This window comes from Lithobates pipiens, unplaced genomic scaffold, assembly GCF_037356315.1.
Source record: "Lithobates pipiens isolate NorthernLeopardFrog02 unplaced genomic scaffold, aLitPip1_a1.2 Scaffold_28, whole genome shotgun sequence".
NCBI lineage: Eukaryota > Metazoa > Chordata > Amphibia > Anura > Ranidae > Lithobates > Lithobates pipiens.
In genome coordinates, this window is record NW_027507789.1 from 117922227 (window position 1) to 117938669 (window position 16443).

At 43.1% G+C, this 16443-nt stretch overlaps 1 protein-coding gene across 1 annotated transcript in view; it reads left to right on the top strand.

Annotated features, from left to right (window-relative positions):
- The window catches only part of UQCC1 (ubiquinol-cytochrome c reductase complex assembly factor 1), a 357706-nt gene that overhangs the window by 313624 nt on the left and 27639 nt on the right, over positions 1-16443 (top strand). The window contains exon 9 of the mRNA XM_077459564.1: positions 7629-7742. Coding sequence (XP_077315690.1) covers positions 7629-7742 — 114 coding nt within the window. The remainder of the gene's footprint in view (positions 1-7628; positions 7743-16443) is intronic.

Genomic DNA, 16443 nt, shown 5'->3' on the forward strand with positions numbered 1-16443 from the left:
AGCTGTGTCGGTCGGTGAATTACAGAGAAAAGGATTTTACGGTGAGTACAAAAATCCTATTTTTTAATAAAGTAAAAACCACGTCTCACTCTGAAGGTGCAAAGCCTGGTGCGGGGTATCAAATATGGACCCGGAAATAACGGATCCTCTGCTCCGACATATGTTTCGCCATGAATGGCTCTTCATGAATTATGAAGAGCCATTCACTCATTTATGAGGGTATCATATTTGATACCCCACACCAGGATTTGCACCTTAGTGGAACGCACACCACCCCCAGGGATCAGCTGACACACATGCGGTTTACACGTAGTACCAGGCCAGTCACTATCGCATATGAGTATAACTGCTATCATTGCTGCTGTTTTTACTTTTAAATTAAAAATTACTACACTATGAGACTTTTATCTGTGTCTCCTGTGGAGTCATTTTTTACATTTTGGCTTCTTCCTGAGTGGCCATTGGAGTGGATTGATGCCATTAGTGGAACCAATCTGGTTTTCCCAAGGTGTTTTTTTGACCAGCCTGTAAAAAAAGGGTCAAACAGCTCTGTTGTATGGCCATCTGCATACTGAGCACTCGTGGTGGAAGATCTAGAAGTTTTATCTCCGAGTATTCCGTTTTGGTGTTGGGATTTATTCACTTATGGACTTTATACTTACTTCTTCAATATTGTGCAAATTTCAGTTTGATGCAGTGTTTTCTTTTTTATATGAACATGTATAGCGCCTTATTCTTTATTTTATAATTATAAAACATATCCAATAAAATAAATATATAAAAATCTAATTTCTTCATCAATTTAGGCCACAATGTATTCTGCTACATGTTTTTGTTAAAAAAAAATAAAAAATCCTAATCATATATTGTTTAGTTATATGATTGGGATAAATTTATAGCGTCTACAAACTATGGGATATTTGTATTTATGTTTATTTTACTAGTAATGGTATTGATTAACGATTTATAGCGGGGACTGTGATATTGTGGCAGACAGTCAGACACTAACTGACTCTTGACACTTTTTGGAAACCAGTGATGCAAATACAGTGATCAGTGCTAAAAAAAATATGCACTGGCACTGTACTAATGACACTGGCTGAGAAGGGGTTAATATCAGGGGCGTTTAAAGGGTTAAATGTGTACCTAGCTAGTGAGTTTGTGTACAATGGGAGGTGCTTTTACAAGGGGAAGGCAGGGATCTGTGTGTCTGCTTTGCAGGAACACAGAATCTATGCCTTTCCTACTTTCAGAACAGCAATCTGACTTGTTTACATAGGCAGTCTGCCATTCTGCCCATTTACTGAACGATCGGCGGGTGCAGGTGAAGCGCCTAGAGGCGATTCAGTTCGCATTGTGCGCTATATAAGTATTTCATTCATTCATTCATTCATGCAGGCAGACATAGGGTCTGCGGGGCCCACAGATCAGCTCCCGCTATGTGTATAATCGCAGCGGGTCGTCGGCATGTCCCAGACCCAGAAGTGCAAAATCATGTATATATACGTGATCCTGTGCAGTGCGGCCTCCTTGTAGCAATAAAACTGCTATTGGGCAGTCAGCAACTGATTAAAGCCAAAAGCAAACATTTTATTATATTCCAGCTTACCAATTCTTAGATGTGGTGGCTATATTCATTTTCTGGTTTAGGCTTTTTCTTTTTCCTCTGTTTTCATCTGGGGAGGTAAACAGTAAGTCTGTTGTTTTTCAAAAGAACAAGCTGTCCTGCAGACTGTTGAGACAAACCTTTTACCACTGGCAGAGGTACTTTCATTGATCAGCTTTCATTTATTTTTGTAAAACCTTTATCCTGAAAGGAAAAAACGGTTGCTGTAACTGTTACATTTGAGGGACAGCTTGTTCTGTTGAAAAACAACAGGCTTACTGGCTGCATCACCGGGTAAAAATAAAGGAAAGAAAGCCTTTAACCTCTTCCCGCCCGCCCTATAGCCGAATGACGGCCGTAGAGCGGGCGCTTTCGTCCGGGAGGCCGTCCCTGGACGTCCTGTTTACTTCCGCAATGCGTGCCGCCGCGGGCGCGCATCGGGGAAGTTCTGTGTTTGCCGTGTCCCCCGGAAACAGGCAAACACAAATCGCTGTAAACGACCAATCACAGCGGCCGTTTACAGCGCGATCGGCGTGTCCACTGTGAGATGATCTCATATGTAAACATATGAGATCATCTCTCAGCGCCGCTCTCCCTCCTCACACAGACAGCGTGTGAGAGGGGAGAGATGAACAGCTGCAGCGGTCGTAAGTGTAAAAAAAAAAAAAAAGTTAAAAAAGTGCCATCCTGCCCCAGTGCCACCTGTTAGTGCTATCTGACCCCAGTGCCACCTGTTGTCAGTGCCATTTGTCCCCAGTGCCATCTGTCATCAGTGCCACGTATAAGTGCCATAGTGCCACGTGTCATCAGTGACACATATCAGTGCCATTTGTCATCAGTGACACATATCAGTGCCATTTGTCATCAGTGCCACCTGTCAGTGTCACGTGCCATCTGTTGTCAGTGTCATGTGTCATCAATGGCACTTATCAGTGCCATCTGTCATCAGTGTCACGCGTCATCGGTGCCACGTATTAGTGCCATCTGTCATCGGTGGCACTTATTAGTGCCATCTGTTAGTGCCACGTGTAATCAGTGCCTTGTATAAGTGCCATGTGTCATCAGTGCCTTGTATAAGTGCCATGTGTCATCAGTGCCATGTATAAGTGCCATCTGTCATCAGTGCCACGTGTCATCATTGCCACGTATCAGTGCCATCTGTCATCAGTGTCACGTGTCATTGTCCTGGTGCTCCAGGGCCTTCAAAAGTGTAATGGGTTGTCAACAAGTTAGATGTGTAATTTATGCTCCTAGAACATGTGACGGTGCTCCCTGCATGTTGGGCCTCTCTGTGGCCAGGCTGTGAAAAAGTCCCACACATGTGGTATTGTAATACTCAGGAGGAGTAGAAGAATTTTTTTGGGGGTGTCATTTGTGGTATACACATGTCATGTGAGAGAAATAACCTATTACAATGACAATTTTGTGGAAAAAAATTAAAAAAATGAAAAATCTTAATTTTGCAAAGAATTGTGGGAAAAAAATGACAACATCAAAAAGCTCACCATGCATCTTACTTAATACCTTGGAATGTCTACTTTCCAAAAAGGGGAAGCGAGATAGGCCACCAGTACATCAGATGTGATCAATTTTGTGTGATTCGCACCACAGCTTGTAGACTCTCTAACTTTCACAAAGACCAAATAATATCCACTAATTTGGGTTATTTTTACCAAAGATCTGTATCAGTATAAATTGTGGCCAAAATTTATGAAGAAAAATTAATAATTTGCATAATTCTGTCACAGAAACAGGGAAATATGCAGGGGTTTTTTTTTCAAAATTTTCGGTCTTTTTTCATTTATAGCACAAAAAATAAAAACCGCAGAGGTGATCAAATACCACCAAAAGAAAGCTCTATTTGTGGGGAAAAAAAAGGACAAAAAATTAATTTGGGTACAGTGTTGCATGATTGAGTAATTGTCATTCAAAGTGTGAGAGCACCAAAAGCTGAAAATTGGTCTGGGCAGGAAGAGTGTTTAAGTGCCCAGTAAGCAAGTGGTTAAAAAACAATGCACCCATCACATCAGAATATTGGTAAGCTGCAATATAAGGATTGTTTGTTTTTTGGTTTAATACCACTTTAAGTAGCATTCAGTACCTCAGAAAAGCACCATTACTGATGCCAGACTTTTGTACAACTTAACATGTCTTACACCAAAAAAAATAAAATGCAGAATAATATTTTATTAGTGGTTTTCCATTGTATAAGAGTGGCATGACATCACCAAAATCTAATGATCCACCTAAAAATACAAGGACGCTCTCCACCTTTTCCTGCATTTGTTATTTGGACTGCATTCCTACCTAAAACAATGACCAAATGGTGAGTATAGTCTCAGGTTCAAATAGGACATTAAACTTCTAGAAGTACCATCATCCAAATTTGTAATTGTAGAATGCTAAAAGATGTGCACGTGCGCACACCCGCACGCTACTGCGCATGTGCGCGCGGAAAGAGCCAATAGACTAAACAGTCGAGGCTCATCCGCCGCAAGCGTAGACAACACAGGTGGGAGTCAAGCCAGGGAGAGCACATATCCGCCAATGGGGAAAGAGGCCCTGGGGAACCTGATTCACTACTGAGTGAGGGAGGGACAGGCAAGGAGGAGGGGAGGGAAGTAGGTCTCCCTTACATCAAAATAAAGATGAATAATACAATAAAATATAATAAAACAAATCATGTGTAAGCATTATGGCACGCTGGGGAAATATCCCCCCCAGTTTACACCAACCTAAGCACAAAATGTTGGACTGAACTTTAGACCTGAACAAAGTGGCAATTTTAGTTACGGCATTTTGGGGAAAAGAAAGGACAAAGATCACAAAGCACTACCTAAAACAATGTAAAGATGTACACTTGGGTCTCTGTTAAGAGGCTGTCTGGTTCCCCACTCACATCATACTGCTGCTTATAGGTTTATTATTCCCTGTCAGCAGTAATCTCTATTTTTGCATATTTGTGTATACTGTTCAAACACTTTGACTGTGCTTGGAAAATCGATCTGTCTGCAACCTAGTGAATGTGGGGCTCAGATGGCCTTTTTATTCAAAGAGACAGAGTTAGATGAAATCCCTTCTTAAGCTGGCCATACACTATACAATCTCTTAGCCTTACCCAAATAGTAATATGAGTCCTAAACAATTCTATTAGTATCATCTTGGGCAGACCCTTGTATTACAGTGCCTTGAAAAAGTATTCATATCCCTCGAAATTTTCCACATTGTGGCATGTTACAACCAAAAATGTAAATGTGTTTTATTGGGATTTTTTTTGATGGACCAACTCAAAGTGGCACATAATTGTGAAGTGGAAGGAAAGTGATAAATGGTTTTTAAACATTTTTACAAATATATATCTTAAAAGTGTGGTGTGTATTTGTATTCAGCCTCCTTTACTCTGATACACCTAACTAATCAAATGGAACCAATTACCTTCAAAAGTCACCAAATTAGTAAATTATCTGTGTGTAAGTAGTATAAATACAGCTGTTCTGTGAAGCCCTCGGATGTTTGGTAGAGAACCTTAGTGAACAAACAGCATAATGAAGGCAAATGAACACACCAGACAGGTCAGGGATAAAGCTGTGGAGCAGTTTACAGCAGGTTTAAGTTATAAAAAATATCCCAAGCTCTGAGCATCTCATGTAGGGGCCGGCCGATATATAGGCCGATATTTGCAGTTTGTTAATTAATCGGCATCGGCCGATTGAGCTGATAAAAAAGGCCGATTTAGAACTACAGCGCGACTTGGAAATGACTTCTGTAATAGAAGTCAATGCAAGTTGCCTGAGTCTTCAGAGAAGCACTTGTTTCCTCTCTGGGCAGTCTGCCAAGAAAAGAGCAAAAAGATACAATGTTTACACTTGAATGAATGAACTCAACTCAGTGTGTAGAAGTTCTCAGTTTAACCATTTAAAGACAATCTTTTCTGACACTTGTTGCTTACAAGTAAAAGCCCTGTATTTTCTGCCAGAAAATCACTTAGACCCCCAAAAAATTATATATATTTTTTTAGCAGAGATCCTAGGGAATAAATTTTTTTTTTCGTCCAAAAGTTTTGACTACCTGTTTTTATTTTATAGGCTGCTTTCACACTGGATCGGGCAGGCGTTGATGGTAAAATGCTGCTAGTTTTAGGGGCGCTTTACCATTATTTTAGCGGTGCTATTCGGCTGCTAGTGGGGCGCATATAACCCAATTAGCGGCCGAAGAAGAGGTTAAATGTACCCGTGAAGCACCGCTGCCAAATCGCATTGCATGTGCTTCGGCAGCGGTGCCCATTAATATCAATGGGCAGGAGTGGTGGAGGAGCGGTATACACCACTCCAAACGTGCTGCTTGCAGGACTTTTTTTTAACATCCTGCCAGCGCATCGCCTCAGTGTGAAAGCACTCTGTCTTTCACACAGACTGCAGGGGAGCCGTTTTGCAGGCACTTTACGGGCACTATTTTTAGCCCAAAATCGCCTAAAAAACGCCCCAGTGGGAAAGGTGTCTGTTTTTTGAGATGAAGGGGGATAAAAAATAAATAAATAAAATAAAAAAAATCGGCCTAACATATCGGCCCCAAAAAATCGGCCTCATATATCGGCCATCGGCCGCCATGATTTCTAAATATCGGCATCTGCCAGAGAAAAACCCATATCGGTCGACCTCTAATCTCATGTTCAATCCATCATCCGAATATGGAAAGAGTATGGCACAATTGAAAACCTACCAAGACATGGCCGTCCACCTAAACTGCCAGGCCAGGCAAGAAGAGCATTCATCATGGTAACTCTGGAGGAGCTGCAGAGATCCACAGCCCAGGTGGGAGAATCTGTCCACAGGACAACTATTAGTTGTGCACTCCACAAATCTGGCCTTTATTGAAGAGTGGCAAGAAGAAAGCCATTGTTGAAAGAAAGCCATAAGAAGTCCCATTTGCAGTGAGAAGCCATGCGGAGAACACAGCAAACATGTAGAAGGAAGGTGCTCTGTTCAGATGAGACCAAAATTTTACTTTTTGGCCTACAATAAAAATGCTATGTGTGGGGGAAAACTAACACTGTACATCACCCTGAGCATGCCATCCCCACCATGAAACCTGGTGGTGGCAGCATCAAGTTATGGGGATGCTTTTCTTCTGCAGGGACAGGGAAGCTGGTCAGAGTTGATGGGAAGATGGATGGAGCCAAATACAGGGCAATCTTAGAAGAAAAACCTGTTAGAGTCTGCAAAAGACTTGAGACTGGGGGGGGGGGGGGTTCACCTTCCAGCAGGACAACGACCCTTAACATACAGCCAGAGCTACAATGGAATGGTTTAGATTGAAGCACATTCATGTGTTAGAATGGCCCAAAGTCCACACCTAAATCCAATTGAGAATCTGTGGCAAGACTTGAAAATTGCTGTTCACAGACGCTCCCCATCCAATCTGTCTCAATACAAATGCACGCCCCACTTTTCACATATTTATTTGTAAAAAAAATTGAAAACCATTTATCATTTTCCTTCCACTTCACAATTATGTACTTTGTGTTGGTCTATCGCATAAAATATCAATAAAATACATTTACGTTGTTGGTTGTAACGTGACAAAATGTGGAAAAATTCAAGGGGTATGAATACTTTTTCAAGGCACTGTAGTGATTGACAGGTGGAGATTGCTACATCATATGCATCATTGCTTTGATTGGCAGACTCCCAATAATATTCTGCCTACAGAACTATTTTAAAGGCCTTCATGCTGATTTTAAACCATGTAATATAACTAATCAAGAATTGTCTATCTGTCGATGCATTCATCTGTTATAATAATTACTGTGGGAATTATTTTTACAAGGCTTTGTCAAAATATTAGGCTTATGTTCAGTAACATAATTCACAGAGAAGCTAATCAAAAATTGATTTTTATATGGCTGACTATACTGAGCTGGTAATAAACTTATTTGTGATTGCTGCAGCAGTTAATCTTGGCATAAAGCTAGATCTTTTATATTGACTGCTAAGGCATCAAGTCTTTTAATTTTCTTTTGTAGGGAATTATATCCGATGATCGTGTTCTGTCTGCTGCTCTTTGGCGTAATCTTTTTACTATGCGTTGTGATGATCCTCGTCAGTTAGAGCTGATGGTTGAATATGTGCGCAAACAGGTAAATATCTCTGCCTCCACATGATACAAAGATTGATTTATTTTGACCATGTTTGTTCACTTTAACAAAACAGGAATACTGTGATAAATTATATTTTGCACAGTCACAACCATAACACAGAGGTGCCTTTTTTTTTTTTAATTAACCAGGTTTATTGCGATTGACAGTGCATACATGTTACAGATTACATTTACAAAAATGCTACATATCGTACAGATCCTCAAATAACAATTGTATAACCATCTCAAATCTTCAATGTCACATCACGTTTTATGCATGAAATAAATAAAGCAAAAAGGTACCTTGTGTCAGTGGTTTGGGTTACTTCACTACCCAGGGGCCGAAGGATCTACTTGTCATTTACATTACTATGTATTATGCATAAACCGGCTATGAACAAGTGCTAGACTCCTGCAGCCACCTGTCCCAGATTTTGTAGTATTTCTCAGGACATCCCCTATTGGTGTATATAAATTTTTTGTAGGGGAGGGTGTTGTTTATTTCTACTTTCCATTCTGCAATGCTCGGGGGATAAGTCCTCATCCATTTCCGAGCTATTGTCTTTCGTGCTGTGAATAACGTCTCGTGTAGAAATGTCTTCATGTACCTGTCGGTTGAGTCTGGCAAGAGTCCTAAAAGGCACATTTTTGGGTCCAGCGTGGCTGGAGAGCCCATTTTGTCATGGAGGAATCTTACTATCTGTGTCCATAGTCCCTGTACTTTGGGGCATGACCACAGTAAGTGAATGAATGTTCCTGTCTCCCTTCCACACATTTGGCACAAAGTGGACTGGGAGCCTCTGTACCTGGCAACCCTGAGGGGGGTAAGGTACGCTTGATGGAGTATGTAAATTTGGGTCAGCCTGTCCGACAGTTTTGGGGAAACTGTCTTACAGAATTCCAGTGCTTCCTCCCATTCCCCGTCCTCGATAGGTCCCACCGCCCTTTCCCAGCGAGGTTTAAGTCCTCAGAGGTGCCTTTTTAAATGACAATCTACTTCCAACTATATGTCCGTGGAGATCAATTTGAAAATTTTAGAGGGCCTCAAGTTCAGCCCTCTACACTTCCAGAGGGCTGCACAGTAGCAACTTGTTTAGGGTTTTAAGTAAATTGCATTGAGCAAGGCAGCCTATTTAAAATGTATGGGTAATACACTTCCGTTTCTGGAAATTTGATCCTGTTGTATTTTTTTACTACAACACACACTAACGAGAAAGTAGGAGTAAAATAAGTTGGTTGTTTACATCACCCACGTTTCGGTGTAGAGGAAACTCCTTTTAACTAACAGGCTTACTCCGTGTCCCTGCACCTCCTTCATTTGCCTCTTACTATCTCTCCTGTATAACTGCACAAAACAATGCAACTTTCCTTATCATCTTTGCCTCCCCAAATTCCAGGACCCATTGTCTCTCTCCAAATGGGGACTTGGATTTTGTTCTACCCCATCTGCATACTCACATTCTTCCTCAGGAGACTCATCTTTCCTTGGGTTATATTCTCTTGTAGAATGTGGTACTCTCCAGTGGAGTTCCCTGACATTCTTGCTGTTCCCTAACCAAAAAAGGAGGTTACTGCTTAATTTTCAAAGTGTTGGCCCTAGTTTAAATCTTAGTGGCTTTTCCTGGCATTTCCATTATAGCATAGCATGGCATGGCATTTCTATCATGGTTTTTAAACTAGGCAATGGGGGGAGGGTCCAGAGGTAGAGATAGTCACATGTGGAACATATTCCAGAGGGTAGTATTGAGGGTATTAGTGGTAGGTTGACCAAAGCACAGAAACCCAAGGTAAGTATAGTAGCAAGTCCTAGTTGCAATCTTGGAACACCCAATAAGAGGATAATATGCGACCGGTCTAAACTACATGGCATGTTCACCAATGCCAGGAGCGTGGCGGAAAAGATGGGTGAACTAGAGATACTAATGTAAGAGGAGGATTTGGATTTTGTTTAAATTTCAGAGACCTGGTTCAATAGCTCTCATGATTGGATGGCAAACATTCAAGGGTATACCCTATATCACAAGGATAGAGAGGGTAAAAAAGGGGCAGGGGTATGCCTATATATCAAGAATAATGTACAAGTAAATGTGAGCGATCACATCACTAAGGGAGCTAGGAAGGAGCTGGAATCCTTATGGGTAGAGCATCAAAGGGATGAAGCTAAGGGGAAAATACTGGGAGTATGCTATAGGCTCCCTAACCTGAGGGAGGAAGGGGAGACAGATCTCCTATTACAATTTGGATTAGCAGCAAGGATGGGAAGTGTTATCATAATGGGGGATTTTAATTCTCCAGACAGATTGGACATAGGGAACCATGCATTCATCTAAGGCTCGCCAATTCCTAAATGTCTTGCAGGACAAGTTCATGGGTCAGATGGTAGACGCACCAACTAGAAATAAAGCATTACTGGATCTACTGGTTACCAACAATACAGACCTGATCACAGATGTGGAAATACGGGTCGTCAATTTAGGGAACAGCGATCACAGGTCAATTGACTTTTGTATAAATCGCACAAATAGGAAAGGGGAATACAAAGACACTGAATTTCAAAAGAGCCAACTTCCCTAAACTACGAACCTTATTAGAAGGCATAAATTGGGATAAAAGCTTAGGAACAAAGAACGCAGAGGAGAGATGGGTTTGCTTTACGAGCATATTAAATAAGGGCATTAGCCAATGCATCCCATTGGGTAATAAATTTAAAAGAGCGAATAAAAGTCCTTGATGGCTTAACTCCAATGTAAAAATGCATATAAAAGCAAAGGAGAAGGCCTTAAAAAAAAAAAAAAACAAGGTTGAGGGATCCTAATCAGCATTCAGACTTTATAAAGAATGCAACAAGGAAGGCTAAGAGAGAACATGAAAGATACATAGTACAGGAGAGCAAAAAAAATCCCAAGAAATTCTTTAAGTACCGTATATACTCGAGTATAGGCCGACCCGAATATAAGCCGAGGCCCCCAATTTACCCCCAAAAAAACTGGCAAACTTATTGACTCGTGTATAAGCCGAGGGTGAGACATGCCTGTCCATCCCTGTGTGTGTGTCCGTCCATCCCTGTGTGTCCGTCCATCCCTGTGTGTCCGTCCATCCATCCCTGTGTGTGTGTGTGTCCATCCATCCATCCATCCCTGTGTGTGTGTGTCTCCATCCATCCATCCATCCATCCCTGTGTGTGTGTGTCTCCATCCATCCATCCATCCATCCCTGTGTGTGTGTGTCTCCATCCATCCATCCATCCATCCCTGTGTGTGTGTGTCTCCATCCATCCATCCATCCCTGTGTGTGTGTGTGTCTCCATCCATCCATCCATCCGTGTGTGTGTGTCTCCATCCGTGTGTGTGTGTGTGTGTGTGTGTGTGTGTCCAGCCTACCTGTGTCCCGAGCCTTTGTCCCGAGCCTCCGTCCCGTGTCGTGCCTTGCCTTCGTCCCGTCCCGTCCCGTCCCGTGCCGTGCCTTGCCTTGCCTCCGTCCCGTGCCCTCTTCGTCGGCGGCCATTGTAAAATTCAAAAGCCGCGCCTCCTCCTTCGCCTGTGATAGGCGGAACACTGAATTTCCCAGCAGCCTGTGTTCCGCCTATCACGGACGTCGTATCATCCTCGTCCGTAGTACGAGGATGAGACGATGCCCGTGATAGGCGGAACACAGGCTGCTGGGAAATTCAGTGTTCCGCCTATCACAGGCGAAGGCGGAGCCGGAGGCGCGGCTTTTGAATCATAGAATGGCCGCTGTCTGTCTGCTCGACACGCTGATCGAGCGGGCAGACAGCGATGACTCGAGTATAAGCCGAGGGGGGCACTTTCAGCCTCAAAAAAGAGGCTGAAAATCTCGGCTTATACTCGAGTATATACGGTATGTAAACAGTAAAAAAGGGAGGACAGACCATGTTGGCCCCATAAAGAATGAGGGAGGACATGTGGTTACAAAGGATGGGGAGATTATGAAGGTATTGAATTTATTCTTCTCCTCAGTCTTCACAAAGGAATCGGGGGGGGCTACAGTAACCAAAATTGAAGTCTTTATCCTCATGACACAACACAGGAAGCACCCCCATGGTTAACAGAGGACAGAATTAAAATTTGACTTGGGAAACTTAACATTAATAAATCACTGGGACCAGATGGCTTGCACCGAGGGTACTTGGGGAACTCAGTTAGGTAATTGCCAGTCTACTGACTGGAATGGTACCAGCTTGTTTGAGAAAAGCCAATGTAACACCAATATTTAAAAAGGGCCCTAAATACATCCCTGGGAATTACAGACCAGTTAGCCTAACATCAATAGTATGTAAACTCTTGAGGGGATGATAAGGGACTATATACAAGATTTTAGTAATGAGAACAGTATCATTAGCAGTAATCAGCATGGATTCATGAAGAATCGTTCTTGCCAAACTAATCTACTAACCTTCTATGAGGAGGTGAGTTGCCAGCTAGATAAAGAAAGACCCGTAGACGTGGTGTATCTGGATTTTACAAAAGCATTTGACACAGTTCCCCATAAACATTTACTGTACAAAATGAGGTCCGTTGGCATGGACCATAGGGTGAGTACATGGATTGGAAACTGTTTACAAGGACGCGTTCAGAAGGTGTTGATAAATGGGGAGTACTCTGAATAGTCAGGGGTGGGTAATTGGGTCCCCCAGGGTTCTGTGCTGGGGCCAATCCTATTTAATTTGTTCATAAACGACCTGGAGGATGGGGTAAACAGTTCATTCTCTGTATTTACGGACGATACTAAGCTAAGCAGGGCGATAACTTCTCTGCAGGATGTGGAAACCTTGCAAAAAGACATGAACAAATTAATGGGGTGGGCAACTACATGGAAAATGAGGTTCAATGTAGAAAAATGGAAAATAATGCATTTGGGTGGCAAAAATATGAATGCAATCTATACACTGGGGGGAGAACTTCTGGGGGAATCTAGGATGGAAAAGGACCTGGGGGTCCTAGTAGATGATGGGCTCAGCAATGGCATGCAATGCCAAGCTGCTGCTAAAAAAGCAAACAGAATATTGGCATGCATTAAAAAGGAATTCAACTTCAGAGATAAAACGATAATTCTCCCGCTCTACAACTCTGGTCTGGTCGCACCTAGAGTATGCTGTCTAGTTCTGGGCACCAGTCCTCAGGAAGGAGCACTGAACTTATTCTCTCTGGAGAAGAGACACCTGAGAGGGGATATGATTTCAATGTACAAATACCATACTGGTGACCCCACAATAGGGATAAAAAAAATTCGCAAAAGGGAGTTTAACAAGACTCGTGGCCACTCATTAAAATTAGAAGAAAAGAGGTTTAACCTTAAACTACGTAGAGGGTTCTTTACTGTAAGAGTGGCAAGGATATGGAATTCCCTTCCACATGCGGTGGTCTCAGCAGGGGGCATTGATAGTTTCAAGAAACTATTAGATAGGCACCTGAATGACCGCAACTTACATGGATATACAATGTTATACTGACATATAATCACACACATAGTTTGGACTTGATGGACTTGTGTCTTTTTACGACCTCACCTACTATGTAATTAAATGCTCAGACAACATCCACTGAAGAAGGTAAATTTTTTGGTCCTTTGCAGTCAGCACCTCTTTGAAGGGCCTAACACCTGCTTATCATTGGTAGCTATTGGTCACCAGCAAGCTTGGCTTTCCATTTTAAACATTAAAAGGTAACCTAGACCCAGTGTTGGCTGAACTCAAATCTAAACTGAAGGCATGGAGTAACCTTCCCCTCTCATTAATTGGAGCGTATTAACCTTCTTAAGATGAAGGCACTCCCCAAATGTACTTACCTTTTCAGGAACTCCCCCTAATGGGTCCCGTAAACCTTCTTTGTCTCACTTAAATGTCTGTTCATGTCATTTATATGGGGAACTCAACCACCCGGCCCTTGCCAGGCCAAAGGATGGGGGTGGACTGGCCAGACTGCTTGAAGTACTTTTTACAACACAACTGGTCACAGTTCATTGGTGGCTACAGCCTGACCTTACCAATTCCTCTGTTGTGTTTGAGACCACAATTGTAAGATCCCTGGAAGCCCTGCAGTCGCTGGTGTTTAGGGCACCTAGGTCTCCTCATTCCCTTACTCCCTCCATGCATACCATCGTCAAGGCCTGGAGAGTGGGCACAGCCTTGGAGTCTCTCCCTCCTAATACCCTATCCCCTCATACCCCTCTGTGGCTTAACCCCACCCTCCCACATCTTAACTCTATCTGTGACCCACAGGCATGGGCCAAATACCAAATTAAAACACTGGAGCATATCATACGTAACTCTGATCTGCTCCCCTTCCATACCTGCAGCTCTAAATTTAACTTACCTGCACATTACCAATTTAGGTACCTGCAGGTTTCCCATGCCTTCAAATGCCAATTACTGGGTCAACAAATCTCTCTCTCCTACTCTGAGTCCATATTCTCTGAGTTCGGGGTCTGGAGAAACCACTCAATTGTATGGCTATTTGTTGGTGGCTGCCAGTCCCAAGCTATCCTCTCTCAAATGGTCTGTGGATGTCCCGGGACTGGGAGACGAGGACTGGATGGAGATCTGGGATTTTCCGTTCTCCTCTGTAGTCTCAGCCAGGGACAGGTTGGTCCAATTCAAAATCCTACACAGAGCATATTATACCCCATATAGGCTCCACAAGATGGCTTCCTCGCATTCTCCAACATGCTGGCGCGCTGCCCGCTTCAAACTGGTGATTTTATTCACATCTTCTGGACCTGTTCAGCTATAATGCAATATTTGCATGACGTTTGGAAATAATTAGCCATACAACGCCAATAACTGTCCCATGTGAACCACAATACTGCCTGCTGGGGTTGGTGGAGTAGCTGTGATGGTGGTAAAGAGAACCCTGATCAGTATTCTGCTAGTCTATGCCCGTAAGGCAATCACTATGTATTGGAAGCGTGCCTCCCCTCCTTCCTTGTCCTTCTGGATGAGGTTAATTAACAACAGTTTGCCTCTCTACAAAGCCACATATACTAATAGAGGATGCTCCCATAAATTTTAAAAAATATGGTCACGTTGGCTGGAAGATACCTCCACTGCTGCAATTGTGGCTGACAAAGTACTCTAGAATCTAAACCCTGACACAGTGGTGTATGCAGGACAGCAATCACGTGTGTAATACTACTATATTCTATATAATGCTTGAGCCTTAAAATGCTGGAATGGTCCCCACACATCTTCCAAGGGGTTATTTTTATGTTCAGTGAGTTCTATTTTTATTGGTTGTATTTGTATTGTTATATTCTTTGCAATGGGCTTTTTTTTTTTTATAGCCCTGCCCCATATGGGCGTTTGTGATGCAAGTGTCTCAAAACTCAATAAAAATAAGTAAAATAATAAAATAACAAAGGAACATGAAAAAGGTCTAAATGCTATGTGTTATTGGACCCTTCATCAACCGTCTTGGAGTTTACCCCTCCTGCAAGGGTGTCCCCATGTCTGGGGCTTCATTGGGGCTCCCTAGAACTAACTAGTACTAGGTGTTTGCAGGCGGCCTTTGCCTTCAGGGATGTCTTAGCGTTGTCCAACACAGGCCACTTGTCCTGTTGCTTGCAGGACTCAAGAGTACCACTATTGACTGCATTCTTCTTTAAAGTTGTTGTAAACCCTTGTTTTTTTGTTTATTTTTAAAACAAACATGTCATACTTACCTCCACTGTGCAGTTCGTTTTCCACACATCAAGTGTCCACGTTGGAGAAGCGCTCTCCTTGGTGGACACCCGTGCGGCCGCGCTCCCCAGTCCCACATCTGTGTCCATTTGCACACAATGCAGGACTCAACCCTGCCCCCCCCCCCCACCCCGCGTCATTGAATTTGATTGACAGCAGCGGGAGCCAATGGCTGTGCTGCTATCAATCTAGCCAATCAGGACACAAAACACCAGCTAAACCTGGTGTACTCTTTCCCGGCCAGCAAAGGATCTGGGTCAGGTAAGTCAAACGTGGGCTTAGGGGGCTGCAGCAAAACAGGTGGTTTTACACCTTAAAGCGGGAGTTCCGCCATTTTTTAAATTTAACGGCTACAAATACTGCAGGTGCTGACTTTTAAAATATGGACACTCACCTGTCCAGCGAGCCCGCGATGTCAGCACCCGAAGCCAGTCTGTCGCTCGGCTCTCAGGTGCTGCTGCCGCCATCTTCACTTTGCGGGTTCAGTTCCCGGTTCCCTAATTCACGAGTTGCGCTGCACAATACGGATGCTCCCTGCTGTCTCTGGGAACCGTGCGTTTCTCAGCAGACAGCAGGGAGGGGACAGGAAGTGGCGTAAATACCCTCAGATTCTGAGGCTATTTATGCCCGTAAGTGGGTGCAAATACCTGTATTATACAGGTATCTGCCACCCCCACCCACCTGAAAGGTGCCAATTGTGGCACTGGAGAGGGGGGTTTCCGATGAGTGGAAGTTCCACTTTAGGGTGGAGCTCCGATTTAATGCATAGAATGCATTAAGGTGAAAAACCATGAGGGTTTACAACCCCTTTAAAGACAATGCATTGGCATCTAGCTTTCTATAACTGGTGGTCTCCCCACCAAAGGAAGAGGTTTATTCACCTAGGTGCTCATCATCTCCTGCATTGCAGAGGTTATCACTGGAGGACTCTGTGCCACCATTAATTGTCAGCAGGTGGAACATGCTAGGCTCCTATTGAAGGCACCAATTATTGGAGATTGAGTAT